Genomic DNA, 15,809 nt, shown 5'->3' on the forward strand with positions numbered 1-15,809 from the left:
CTTAGAACTGTTACTACGAGACAAAGCAGACAGTGCTTGGTCTATAATGATTGGTATTGGACAGCGGGAATCAAGTGTGATGTTAGGATTTAGACAACTTTGTTAAGTACTGGCACCAGGTGAGGTGGATTGTTTCCACAAAACATGTCGTGCCATACGTATAGAAAAATTATTGCTCGATTAATTGTATGAACTCCTACTGAAGTGTGATTTCACCTTCATACTATATTCTTTTTTCGCATTTACAGAGTACCTTCTTTTTATCACTACAGAGTTTAGTATAAGTGTCTCTCGAATATAGATAGCTTCATAGACCTCAGTACAAGTTGTGTCTTCGTATGAACTATTTTTGCTTTCTTTGAGGGAGAAATCCACATATCTGATATATTCTTCATTATATACATCTGTTACTGCAAGGTTTTCAACACGAATCCTGTCTATATCTTAAGATTTCATTTTCCTGCAGGCTGTGAAGTCTGGTATATTCAGAGAGGTTGCTGATCACGATAAAGAAGGACTTATCAAGTATGTAAATACCCCAGAGTTTTATGACAACATGGACTCGCTTGTGCGAGAAGGTGATCACGTCATAATAACAGAAGACCGGTATGAGAGAGTGCTGATGGCCAGAGATTTCTCACGTAAAGGTACATCTATGTTGTAATGGAAGCAATCATTTCCCTGTATAAATATAATTACAGAGGATCATCTAGCAAAACCCATTACATTTAACTCTATTCTCTTAGATGAAATCAAATCTGTTAATAAGAGTGAACTACTAATTAGTGATAACCATGTTCTTGATGTTATACGATAATTCCCCGTAATATTACTGATGCTACACAGTAATTCCTCATAATACTGCTGATGGTATACGATGATCCCTCCCGATGATACCAATGTTAAGGATCATTTTCTAGTCCCATCCAAAGAAACTAATGATGTTTAGAATATTTTCTATAACTTCTGAAAAAACATGTCTCTTCTCCAATCCGATTCTCTGCACATGCCTTTACACTCTCAATCAATACCTTTCCATATAATTTCCCAGAAATAATCATCAAACTTATGCCTCTGTAGTTTGAACACTAGCCTTTATCCCTTTTGCTTTTTGTGCAATGGCTCTATATATGCATTCCGCCAATCGTCAGCTACTTTACCATGATCCATATCCGCCAATCATCAGGCATCCGCCACATGCATCTTTTGCACATGCCACCATTGCTTCTCTGAATACGTCCATTTCCTCACCCACTCCTCTCCCGTCATCTGCTCTTAAATTTTGCAATTCTAAACCGAAATTCTCCTGGTACTTCCTCACACAAGTCTCCTTTCCAAGCTCACTTACTCTCACCACTCTCTTCAACCAAACATTCTCTGTTCTTTTTTGATAACCTCTACAAATCTTCACCTTCGCCTCCACAATATAATGATCAGACATCCAACCAGCTGCCCCCCCCTCAGAACACTAATCTTCAAAAGTCTCTATCTCAAATGCCTATCAATTAACACTAATATGATGATGCCCTCTGACCATGTATCCTACTCACAAACGTATACTTGTACAAGTATATCTAATTCTTTTAACCAGGTATTCCTAATCGCCAGCTTTTTTTTCAGCTCACAAATCCACAAGCTCTTCACCATTTCCATTCACAACACCGAATAGCCCATGTACACTATCTATAACCATAAATGCCATACTGCGCACTTTCGCATTTAACTCACCCATCAATATAACCCGATCTCGTGTATCAAAGCTCCTAAGACAATCACTCAGCTGCTCCCAAAACACTTGCCTCTCACGATCTTTCTTCTCATGACCAGGTGCATAAGCACCAACAATCACCCATCTCTCTCCTTTCTCTCACCCATCTCTCACCCCAGTATACCAAATCGTTCGAATTCACTATTCCTTGCACGTCTTACACCCTCTTGTATGTTCAGGCCCCAATCGCTCAAAATCTTGTCCACACAAACCTACCACCTACAATTTAGACTCCCACTTCTCCTCGTTCCCTCTACCTCTTACACATATATCCTATTTGTCAATCTTTCCTCACTCATTCTCTCCATGTGACCAAACCATTTCAATACACCCTCCTCTGTTCTCTCAATCACACTCTTTTTATAACCACATATCTCGCTTATACTTTCATTACTTTCGCGATCAAACCATCTCACACCGCATATAGTCCTCAAACAGCTCATTTCCAACACATCCACCCTCCTCCGCACAACCCTATCTATAGCCCATGCCTCATGCCAACTGACATTATCACAACCACTGTTCGTTCAAACATACCCGTTTTTGATCTCCGAGATAACGTTTTCGCCTTCCAAATATTCTTAAACGCTCCCAGAACCTTCACCCCATCACACAACCTGTGACTCACTTCCGCTTCCATGGTTCCATCCGCTGCCAAATCCACTCCCAGATATCTAAAATACTTCACTCCCTCCGGTTTTCCTCCATTCAAACTTAATTCCCAGTTTACTTGTCCATCAACACTTCTGTACCTAATACTCTTCTTCGTATTCATATTTAATCTCAGCTTTCTTCTTTCACAACTTTAGAAACCAAGACACCAACTTATGGGGCCTGGATGAGGAAAGGGAGCTATGGCTTATGTGCATAAAAATGCCAGCTAGAGACTGAGCGTGAACGAATGTGGCATTTGTTGTCTTTTACTAGCGTTACCTCGCTCGCACGCGGGGGGAAGAAGTTGCCATTTCAAGTGTGGCGTGGTGAAGGGGATAATGGATGAAGGAAGCATGTATGAATATGTACATGTGAAAACATGTACAGGTCTGTCTATGTATATGTATTTATACGATGAAATGTATAGGTAAGAGTATGTGCGTGTGTGGGCGTTTAAGTATAGAGACATGTATGTGGGGGGTTGGCCATGCTTTCGTATGTTTCTTTGTGCTACCTCGCTAACGCGGGAAACAAAGTATATGTGTGTATATATATATATCTATATATATATATATATATATATATATATATATATATATATATATATATATATATATATATATATATATATATATATATATATATATATATATTTTTTTTTTTTTTTTTTTCCTTTTTTTTTTGCTTTGTCGCTGTCTCCCGCGTTTGCGAGGTAGCGCAAGGAAACAAACGAAAGAAATGGCCCAACCCACCCCCATACACATGTATATACATACGTCCACACAAGCAAATATACATACCTACACAGCTTTCCATGGTTTACCCCAGACGCTTCACATGCCCTGATTCAATCCACTGACAAGACGTCAACCCCGGTATACCACATCGCTCCAATTCACTCTATTCCTTGCCCTCCTTTCACCCTCCTGCATGTTCAGGCCCCGATCACACAAAATCCTTTTCACTCCATCTTTCCACCTCCAATTTGGTCTCCCTCTTCTCCTCGTTCCCTCCACCTCCGACACATATATCCTCTTGGTCAACCTTTCCTCGCTCATTCTCTCCATGAGCCCAAACCATTTCAAAACACCCTCTTCTGCTCTCTCAACCACGCTCTTTTTATTTCCACACATCTCTCTTACCCTTACGTTACTTACTCGATCAAACCACCTCACGCCACACATTGTCCTCAAACATCTCATTCCCAGCACATCCATCCTCCTGCGCACCACTCTATCCATAGCCCACGACTCGCAACCATACAACATTGTTGGAACCACTATTCCTTCAAACATACCCATTTTTGCTTTCCGAGATAATGTTCTCGACTTCCACACATTCTTCAAGGCTCCCAGAATTTTCGCCCCCTCCCCCACCCTATGATCCATTTCCGCTTCCATGGTTCCATCCGCTGCCAGATCCACTCCCAGATATCTAAAACACTTTACTTCCTTCAGTTTTTTCCATTCAAACTCACCTCCCAATTGACTTGACCCTCAACCCTACTGTACCTAATAACCTTGCTCTTATTCACATTTACTCTTAACTTACTTCTTTCACACACTTTACCAAACTCAGTCACCAGCTTCTGCAGTTTCTCACATGAATCAGCCACCAGCGAATCATCAGCGAACAACAACTGACTCACTTCCCAAGCTCTCTCATCCCCAACAGACTTCATACTTGCCCCTCTTTCCAAAACTCTTGCATTCACCTCCCTAACAACCCCATCCATAAACAAATTAAACAACCATGGAGACATCACACACCCCTGCCGCAAACCTACATTCACTGAGAACCAATCACTTTCCTCTCTTCCTACACGTACACAGGCTTACATCATCGATAAAAACTTTTCACTGCTTCTAACAACGTGCCTCCCACACCATATATTCTTAATACCTTCCACAGAGCATCTCTATCAACTCTATCATATGCCTTCTCCAGATCCATAAATGCTACATACAAATCCATTTGCTTTTCTAAGTATTTCTCACATACATTCTTCAAAGCAAACACCTGATTCACATATCCTCTACCACTTCTGAAACCACACTGCTCTTCCCCAATCTGATGCTCTGTACATGCCTTCACCCTCTCAATCAATACCCTCCCATATAATTTACCAGGAATACTCAACAAACTTATACCTCTGTAATTTGAGCACTCACTCTTATCCCCTTTGCCTTTGTACAATGGCACTATGCACGCATTCCGCCAATCCTCAGGCACCTCACCATGAGTCATACATACATTAAATAACCTTACCAATCAGTCAAGAATACAGTCACCCCCTTTTTTAATAAATTCCACTGCAATACCATCCAAAAATGCTGCCTTGCCGGCTTTCATCTTCCGCAAAGCTTTTCCTACCTCTTCTCTGTTTACCAAATCATTTTCCCTAACCCTCGCACTTTGCACACCACCTCGACCAAAACACCCTATATCTGCCACTCTATCATCAAACACATTCAACAAACCTTCAAAATACTCACTCTATCTCCTTCTCACATCACCACTACTTGTTATCACCTCCCCATTTGCGCCCTTCACTGAAGTTCCCATTTGCTCCCTTGTCTTATGCACTTTATTTACCTCCTTCCAGAACATCTTTTTATTCCCCCTAAAATTTAATGATACTCTCTCACCCCAACTCTCATTTGCCCTTTTTTTTCACCTCTTGCACCTTTCTCTTGACCTCCTGTCTCTTTCTTTTATACATCTCCCACTCAATTGCATTTTTTCCCTGCAAAAATCGTCCAAATGCCTCTCTCTTCTCTTTCACTAATACTCTTACTTCTTCTTCCCACCACTCACTACCCTTTCTAATCAACCCATCTCCGACTCTTCTCATGCCACAAGCAGCTTTTTTTGCGCAATCCATCACTGATTCCCTAAATACATCCCATTCCTCCCCCACTCCCCTTACTTCCATTGTTCTCACCTTTTTCCATTCTCTACTCAGTCTCTCCTGGTACTTCCTCACACAAGTCTCCTTCCCAAGCTCACTTACTCTCACCACCCTCTTCACCCCAACATTCACTCTTCTTTTCTGAAAACCCATATAAATCTTCACCTTAGCCTCCACAAGATAATGATCAGACATCCCTCCAGTTGCACCTCTCAGCACATTAACATCCAAAAATCTCTCTTTCGCGCTCCTGTCAATTAACCCGTAATCCAATAACGCTCTCTGGCCATCTCTCCTACTTACATAAGTATACTTATGTATATCTCGCTTTTTAAACCAGGTATTCCCAATCATCAGTCCTTTTTCAGCACATAAATCTACAAGCTCTTCACCATTTCCATTTACAACACTGAACACCCCATGTATACCAATTATTCCCTCAACTGCCACATTACTCACCTTTGCATTCAAATCACCCATCACTATGACCCTGTCTCGTGCATCAAAACCACTAACACACTCATTCAGCTGCTCCCAAAACACTTGCCTCTCATGATCTTTCTTCTCATGCCCAGGTGCATATGCACCAATAATCACCCATCTCTCTCCATCAACTTTCAGTTTTACCCATATTAATCGAGAATTTACTTTCTTACATTCTATCACATACTCCCACAACTCATGTTTCAGGAGTACTGCTACTCCTTCCCTTGCTCTTGTCCTCTCACTAACCCCTGACTTTACTCCCAAGACATTCCCAAACCACTCTTCCCCTTTACCCTTGAGCTTCGTTTCACTCAGAGCCAAAACATCCAGGTTCCTTTCCTCAAACATACTACCTATCTCTCCTTTCTTCACATCTTGGTTACATCCACACACATTTAGGCACCCCAATCTGAGCCTTCGAGGAGGATGAGCACTCCCCGCGTGACTCCTTCTTCTGTTTCCCATTTTAGAAAGTTAAAAAAGTACAAGGAGGGGAGGATTTCTGGCCCCCCGCTCCCGTCCCCTCTAGTCGCTTTCTACGACACGCGAGGAATGCGTGGGAAGTATTGTTTCACCCCTATCCCCAGGGATAATATATATGTACATGTACATGTGTATGGGGAGGGTTGGGCCATTTCTTTCGTCTGTTTCCTTGCGCTACCTCGCAAACGCGGGACACAGCGACAAAGTATGAAAAAAAAAAAAAAAAAAAAAATATATATATATATATATATATATATATATATATATATATATATATATATATATATATATATATATATATATATATATATATATATATATATATACACATACACACACATACACACAAATACGCACATATACACACACACACACATACATGTATATACATATGAAAAATGTAAGAAACAATTTAGAAAACTGAAACTTCTAGCTTGAAATGAAATGAAAAAATGAATGTCACATACTGGTTCAACCTCTGGCTATGGAAAAAGGAAATGTATAATTTATTTACACAAACGTCAATAGTAGTTCTCATCAATTTAACCACTGTATCAATAAGCTTCAATGTCTAAGCTACATTTTTTCCAATTTCACTATTTTCTTGTCAAAGTACCATGAATATATATATATATATATATATATATATATATATATATATATATATATATATATATATATATATATATATATATATATATATATATATATATATATATATGTATTTATATATATATATATATATATATATTTTTTTTTTTCTTCTTTTTTTCTTTTGCTTTGTCGCTGTCTCCCGTGTTAGCAAGGTAGCGCAAGGAAAGAGGGGAAAGAATGGCACAACCCACCCACATACACATGTAAATACATACACATCCACACACGGAAATATACATGCCTATACATCTCAACGTATACATATATATATATACACACACAGCCATATACATATATACACATGGACATAATTCATACTGCCTGCCTTTATTCATTCCTATCGCCACCGCGCCACACAAGAAAGCAACCATCCCCTCCCCCAAAATGTGCGCGAGGTAGCGTTAGGAAAAGACAACTAAGGCCACTTTCGTTCACATTCAGTCTTTAGCTGTCATGTAATAATGCACTGAAACCATAGCTCCCTTTCCACGGTATACCACATCGTTCCAATTCATTCTATTCCTTGCACGCCTTTCACCCTCCTTCAAGTTCAGGCCCAGATCACTCAAAATCTTTTTCACTCCATCTCTCCACCTCCAATTCGGTCTCCCACTTCTTCTCATTCCCTCCACCTCGGACACATATATCCTCTTTGTCAATCTTTCCTCAGTCATTCTCTCCATGTGACCAAACCATTTCAACAAACCCTGTTCTGCACTCTCAACCACACTCTTTTAATTACCACACATCTCTCTTACCTTCTTATTGCTTACTCGATCAAACCACCTCACACCACATATTGTCCTCAAACATCTCATTTCCAGCCATCCACCTTCCTGCGCACAACTCTATCCATAGCCCACGCCTCGCAACCATATAACATTGTTGGAACCACTATTCCTTCAAACATACTCATTTTTAATTTCCGAAATAATGTTCTCGACTTCCACACATTCTTAAACGCTTCTAGAACGTTCGCCCCCTCCCCCACCCTATGATTCACTTCCGCTTCCATGGTTCCATCCACTGCCAAATCCTTTCCCAGATATCTAGAATACTTCACTTTATCCAGTTTTTCTCCATTCAAACTTACCTCCCAATTGACTTGTCCCTCAACCCTACTGTAACTAATTACCTTGCTCTTATTCACATTTACTCTCAGCATTCTTCTTTCACACACTTAACCAAACTCAGTCACCAGCTTATGCAGTTTCCCACATCAATCAGCCACCAGCGCTGTATCATCAGCGAACAACAACTGACTCACTTCCCAAGGTCTTTCATCCACAACAGACTGCATACTTGAACATCTATCCAAACTCTTGCATTTACCTCCCTAACATACCCATCCATAAACAAATTAAACAACCATGGAGACATCATACACCCCTGCCGCAAACTTACATTCACTGAGAACCAATCACTTTCCTCTCTTCCTACACGTACACATGCCTTACATCCTCGATAAAAACTTTTCACTGTTTCTAACAACTTGCCTCTCACACCACATACTCTTAATACCTTCCACAGAGCATCTTTATCAACTCTATCATATGCCTTCTTCAGATCCACAAATGCTACATACAAATCCATTTGCTGTTGTAAGTATTTCTCACATACATTCTTCAAAGCAAACACCTGATCCACACATCCTCTACCACTTCTGAAACCTCACTGCTCATCCCCAATCTGATGCTCTGTACATGCCTTCACCCTCTCAATCAATACCCTCACATATAGTTTCCCAGAAATTCTCAACAAACTTATACCTCTATAATTTGGGCACTCACTTTTATACCCTTTGCCTTTGTACAATGGCACTATGCATGCATTCCACCAATCCTCAGGCACCTCACCATGAGTCATACATACATTGAATAACCTTACCAACCAGTTAACCATACAGTCACCACCTATTTTAATAAATTCCGTTGCAACACCATCCAAACCCGCTGCCTTCCCGGCTTTCATCTTCCGCAAAATTTTACTACCTCTTTCCTGTTTACCAAATTATTTTCCATAACCTTCTCACTTTGCACACCACCTCAACCAAAACACACTATATCTGACACTCTATCATCAAACACATTCAACAAACATTCATGCTCACTATATTTCCTTCTCACATCACCACTACTTGTTATCACCTCCACACTTGCCCCCTTCGCTGAAGTTCCCATATATATATATATATATATATATATATATATATATATATATATATATATATATATATATATATATATATATATTCTTTTTTTTTTTCTTTTGCTTTGTCGCTGTCTCCCGCGTTTGCGAGGTACCGCAAGGAAACAAACGAAAGAAATGGCCCAACCCACCCCAAAATACATATATTTACATACACGTCCACACACGCAAATATACATACCTACACAGCTTTCCATGGTTTACCCCAGACGCTTCACATGCCCCGATTTCAATCCACTGACAGCACGTCAACCCCGGTATACCACATCGATCCAATTCACTCTATTCCTTGCCATCCTTTCACCCTCCTGCATGTTCGGGCCCCGATTACACAAAATCTTTTTCACTCCATCTTTCCACCTTCAATTTGGTCTACCACTTCTCCTCGTTCCCTCAACCTCCGACACATATATCCTCTTGGTCAATCTTTCCTCACTCATTCTCTCCATGTGCCCAAACCATTTCAAAACACGCTCTTCTGCTCTCTCAACCACGCTCTTTTTATTTCTACACATCTCTCTTACCCTTACGTTACTTACTCGATCAAACCACCTCACACCACACATTGTCCAGAACATCTCATTTCCAGCACATCCACCCTCCTGCGCACAACTCTATCCATAGCCCACGCCTCGCAACCATACAACATTGTTGGAACCACTATTCCTTCAAATATACACATTTTTGCTTTCCGAGATAATGTTCTCGACTTCCACACATTCTTCAAGGCTTCCAGGATTTTCGCCCCCTCCCCCACCCTATGATCCACTTCCGTTTCCATGGTTCCATCCGCTGCCAGATCCACTCCCAGATATCTATAACACTTTACTTCCTCCAGTTTTTCTCCATTCAAATTTACCTCCCAATTGACTTGACCCTCAACCCTACTGTACCTAATAACCTTGCTCTTATTCACATTTACTCTTAACTTTCTTCTTTCACACACTTTACCAAAGTCAGTCACCAGCTTTTGCAGTTTCTCACATGAATCAGCCACCAGCGCTGTATCATCAGCGAACAACAACTGACTCACTTCCCAAGCTCTCTCATCCACAACAGACTTCATACTTGCCCCTCTTTCCAAAACTCTTGCATTCACCTCCCTAACAACCCCATCCATAAACAAATTAAACAACCATGGAGACATCAAACACCCCTGCCGCAAACCTACATTCACCGAGAACCAATCACTTTCCTTTTTCCATTCTGTGCTCAGTCTCTCCTGGTACTTCCTCACACAAGTGTCCTTCCCAAGCTCACTTACTCTCACCACCCTATTCACCCCAACATTCACTCTTCTTTTCTGAAAACCCATATAAATCTTCACCTTAGCCTCCACAAGATAATGATCAGACATCCCTCCAGTTGCACCTCTCAGCATATTAACATCCAAAAGTCTCTCTTTCGCGCCCCTGTCAATTAACACGTAATCCAATAACGCTCTCTGGCCATCTCTCCTACTTACATACGTATACTTATGTATATCTCGCTTTTTAAACCAGGTATTCCCAATCACCAGTCCTTTTTCAGCACATAGATCTACAAGCTCTTCACCATTTCCATTTACATCACTGAACCCCCCATGTATACCAATTATTACCTCAACTGACACATTACTCACCTTTGCATTAAAATCACCCATCACTATAACCCGGTCTCGTGCATCAAAACCTCTAACACACTCACTCAGCTGCTCCCAAAAATCTTGCCTCTCATGATCTCTCTTCTCATGCCCAGGTGCATATGCACCAATAATCACCCATCTCTCTTCATCAACTTTCAGTTTTTCCCATATTAATCAAGAATTTACTTTCTTACATTCTATCACATACTCCCACAACTCCTGTTTCAGGAGTACTGCTACTCCTTCCCTTGCTCTTGTCCTCTCACTAACCTTTGACTTTACTCCCAAGACATTCCCAAACCACTCTTCCCCTTTACCCGTGAGCTTCGTTTCACTCAGAGCCAAAACATCCAGGTTCCTTTCCTCAAGCATACTACCTATCTCTTCTTTTTTCACATCTTGGTTATATCCACACACATTTAGACACCCCAGTCTGAGCCTTCGAGGAGGATGAGCACTTCCCGCGTGATTCCTTCTTCTGTTTCCCATTTTAGAAAGTTAAAAAATACAAGGAGGGGAGGATTTCTGGCCCCACGCTCCCGTTCCCTGTAGTCGCCTTCTACGACACGCGAGGAATGCGTGGGAAGTATTCTTTCACCCCTATCCCCAGGGATAATATACATATATATGCATATATATGTATATACACATACATACGCACATATGCACACATACACACGTATACATATATATACATATGAAAAATATAAGAAATCATTTAGAAAACTGAAACTTCTAGCTTGAAAAGAAATGAAAAAAATGAATGTCACATAATGGTTCAACCTCTGGCTATGGAATGGGGAAATGTATAATTTATTTACACAAACGTCAAATAGTAGTTTTCATCAATTTAACCACTGTATCGTACTGCCTGGTCCACTCCTCTTATAATGAAACAGGAATATTGGCTTATGATGTTTCTCAATTTTCTTCATTACAGAAAGTACAACCATATCTTGGATACATGAGGGTAGGTAGTTGGTCATCCGCCATAATAAAGCCTTGACACACCAAAATCTATCTGGACCTCAACTTTTCCAGTACATTTATGAAAAACACCTTTTTGCTTTCCATCTCTATCACTTTGAAAAAAAAAAAGAATAAGCTTCAATGTCTAAGCTACATTTTTTTCAATTTCACTATTTTCTTGTTAGAGCACCATGTATGAAAACTATCACTCCAGTAACACAACTATAAACATTTACTTCCCCTTTAAAAAAGTTCTGGGGAAGTCTGTCTCGATACACTGTGGGACACTCTACCACCTGGCGAGGTTTGTGTTGCAATGGTTCTTAATTCACAAAAGTAGTAGCATCACTGGTGGGCGGAAGAACATTCTTGTAACCAAAGCGAGGATCACAGTCCGTGCAACAGGCAATTCATTGTTGTGGGAACAGGTAGTTTGCATGACGGGACACGCCTATTCTCAGCAATTTTGGAGGAGCATGGTGACTGGGAATTTTAGAGGCGGAGTGAGCAGAGGCAGTCCAGTCACTTCGCTTATATACAAAACCAAGGAAGAACCTCCCACCTCTTGTCTTGTTCGTGCAGCCAGCTGTGCGCCCGGAGCCGCCTCTTGCTTAGAGACAACAAATGCAGTTCTCTCAGTCAGTCCTCATATATATATATATATATATATATATATATATATATATATATATATATATATATATACATAAATATATTTTTTCTTTTTTTTTTTTGCTTTGTCGCTGTCTCCCGCGTTTGCGAGAAAGCGCAAGGAAACATACGAAAAAAATGGCCCAACCCACCCCCATACACATGCCTTGATTCAATCCACTGACAGCACGTCAACCCCGGTATACCACATCGCTCCAATTCACTCTATTCTTTGCCCTCCTTTCACCCTCCTGCATGTTCAGGCCCCGATCACACAAAATCTTTTTCACTCCATCTTTCCACCTCCAATTTGGTCTCCCTCTTCTCCTCGTTCCCTCCACCTCCGACACATATATCCTCTTGGTCAATCTTTCCTCACTCATTCTCTCCATGTGACCAAACCATTTCAAAACACCCTCTTCTGCTCTCTCAACCACGCTCTTTTTATTTCCACACATCTCTCTTACCCGTACGTTACTTACTCGATCAAACCACCTCACACCACACATTGTCCTCAAACATCTCATTTCCAGCACATCCATCCTCCTGCGCACAACTCTATCTATAGTCCACGCCTCGCAACCATACAACATTGTTGGAACCACTATTCCTTCAAACATACCCATTTTTACTTTCCGAGATAATGTTCTCGGCTTCCACACACTTTTCAAGGCTCCCATAATTTTCTCCCCCTCCCCCACCCTATGATCCACTTCCGCTTCCATGGTTCCATACGCTGCCAGATCCACTCCCAGATATCTAAAACACTTCACTTCCTCCAGTTTTTCTCCATTCAAACTCACCTCCCTATTGAATTGACCCTCAACCCTACTGTACCTAATAACCTTGCTCTTATTCACATTTACTCTTAACTTTCTTCTTTCACACACTTTACCAAACTCAGTCACCAGCTTCTGCAGTTTCTCAAATGAATAGGCCACCAGCGCTGTATCATCAGCGAACAACAACTGACTCACTTCCCAAGCTCTCTCATCCCCAACAGACTTCATACTATATATATATATATATATATATATATATATATATATATATATATATATATATATGTGGGTGATTATTGGTGCATATGCACCCGGGCATGAGAAGAAAGATCGTGAGAGGCAAGTGTTTTGGGAGCAGCTGAATGAGTGTGTTAGTGGTTTTGATGCACGAGACCGGGTTATAGTGATGGGTGATTTGAATGCAAAGGTGAGTAATGTGGCAGTTGAGGGAATAATTGGTATACATGGGGTGTTCAGTGTTGTAAATGGAAATGGTGAAGAGCTTGTAGATTTATGTGCTGAAAAAGGACTGATGATTGGGAATACCTGGTTTAAAAAGCGAGATATACATAAGTATACTTATGTAAGTAGGAGAGATGGCCAGAGAGCGTTATTGGATTACGTGTTAATTGACAGGCGTGCGAAAGAGAGACTTTTGGATGTTAATGTGCTGAGAGGTGCAACTGGAGGGATGTCTGATCATTATCTTGTGGAGGCTAAGGTAAAGATTTGTATGGGTTTTCAGAAAAGAAGAGTGAATGTTGGGGTGAAGAGGGTGGTGAGAGTAAGTGAGCTTGGGAAGGAGACCTGTGTGAGGAAGTACCAGGAGAGACTGAGTACAGAATGGAAAAAGGTGAGAACAATGGAAGTAAGGGGAGTGGGGGAGGAATGGGATGTATTTAGGGAATCACTGATGGATTGCGCAAAAGATGCTTGTGGCATGAGAAGAGTGGGAGGTGGGTTGATTAGAAAGGGTAGTGAGTGGTGGGATGAAGAAATAAGATTATTAGTGAAAGAGAAGAGAGAGGCATTTGGACGATTTTTGCAGGGAAAAAATGCAATTGAGTGGGAGATGTATAAAAGAAAGAGACAGGAGGTCAAGAGAAAGGTGCAAGAGGTGAAAAAAAGGGCAAATGAGAGTTGGGGTGAGAGAGTATCATTAAATTTTAGGGAGAATAAAAAGATGTTCTGGAAGGAGGTAAATAAAGTGCGTAAGACAAGGGAGCAAATGGGAACTTCAGTGAATGGCGCAAATGGGGAGGTGATAACAAGTAGTGGTGATGTGAGAAGGAGATGGAATGAGTATTTTGAAGGTTTGTTGAATGTGTTTGATGATAGAGTGGCAGATATAGGGTGTTTTGGTCGAGGTGGTGTGCAAAGTGAGAGGGTTAGGAAAAATGATTTGGTAAACAGAAAAGAGGTAGTGAAAGCTTTGCGGAAGATGAAAGCCGGCAAGGCAGCATTTTTGGATGGTATTGCAGTGGAATTTATTAAAAAAGGGGGTGACTGTATTGTTGACTAGTTGGTAAGGTTATTTAATGTATGTATGACTCATGGTGAGGTGCCTGAGGATTGGTGGAAATGGCGAATAGTTTAAAAGAAAGAAAGAAAGATATATATATATATATATATATATATATATATATATATATATATATATATATATATATATATATATATATATATATATATATATGTATATATATATTTATATATATATATATGTATATATATTCTTTCTTTTTTCTTTTAAACTATTCGCCATTTCCTGCATGATCAAGGTAGCGTTAAGAACAGAGGACTGGGCCTTTTTTGGAATATCCTCACCTGGCCCCCTCTGTTCCTTCTTTTGGAAAATTAAAAAAAAAAAATGAGAGGGGAGGATTTCCAGCCCCCCGCTCCCTCCCCTTTTAGTCGCCTTCTGCGACACGCAGGGGATACGTGGGAAGTATTCTTAATCCCCTATCCCCAAGGATAATGTATATATATATATATATATATATATATATATATATATATATATATATATATATATATATATATATATATGTATATATATATGTATAATACTATGAGTCAAATGGGAAAATGAAACACGATAAGCTCCCAAGTATCCTATCGTGTAATAGTCAGATCATCGGGGATACACAAGAGAGAAATATAAAAGTCGGTTGATATACATCGAAGGTACGAAGTTTGGACATCATTTGGTAAACATGCCATTGTCCAAAACAGATGAAAAATATAACAGTCAGTTAATATACATCGAAGAGACGAAGTTAGGACCCCATTTGGTAAACATGCAATTGTCCAAAACAAACGAAATATACTAGTCAGTTAATATACATCGATGGGACGAAGCTAGGACCTCATTCGGGAAACATGCGATTGTCCAAGACAGACGATTGTTCAACATGTATGAAAGGATCACAAGGATTTTCCCTCTCTCTCTCTCTCTCTCTCTCTCTCTCTCTCTCTCTCTCTCTCTCTCTCTCTCTCTCTCTCTCTCTGTCAACACCATATGAACATCATCATCATATAACTCTCATATCTGAAGCAATTTCTATCATTAACTGCAGAAATTATGAAATTTGAAATTATTCAAGACATATGAATCAA

The 15,809-nt window shown here is 40.2% G+C and overlaps 1 protein-coding gene across 1 annotated transcript in view; it reads left to right on the top strand.

The window, feature by feature from the left end:
• The window catches only part of LOC139763315 (uncharacterized), a 138,547-nt gene that overhangs the window by 121,629 nt on the left and 1,109 nt on the right, over positions 1 to 15,809 (top strand). Inside the window, exon 7 of the mRNA XM_071689337.1 lies at positions 467 to 647. Coding sequence (XP_071545438.1) covers positions 467 to 647 — 181 coding nt within the window. The remainder of the gene's footprint in view (positions 1 to 466; positions 648 to 15,809) is intronic.

This window comes from Panulirus ornatus, chromosome 46 (assembly GCF_036320965.1).
Source record: "Panulirus ornatus isolate Po-2019 chromosome 46, ASM3632096v1, whole genome shotgun sequence".
Lineage (NCBI taxonomy): Eukaryota > Metazoa > Arthropoda > Malacostraca > Decapoda > Palinuridae > Panulirus > Panulirus ornatus.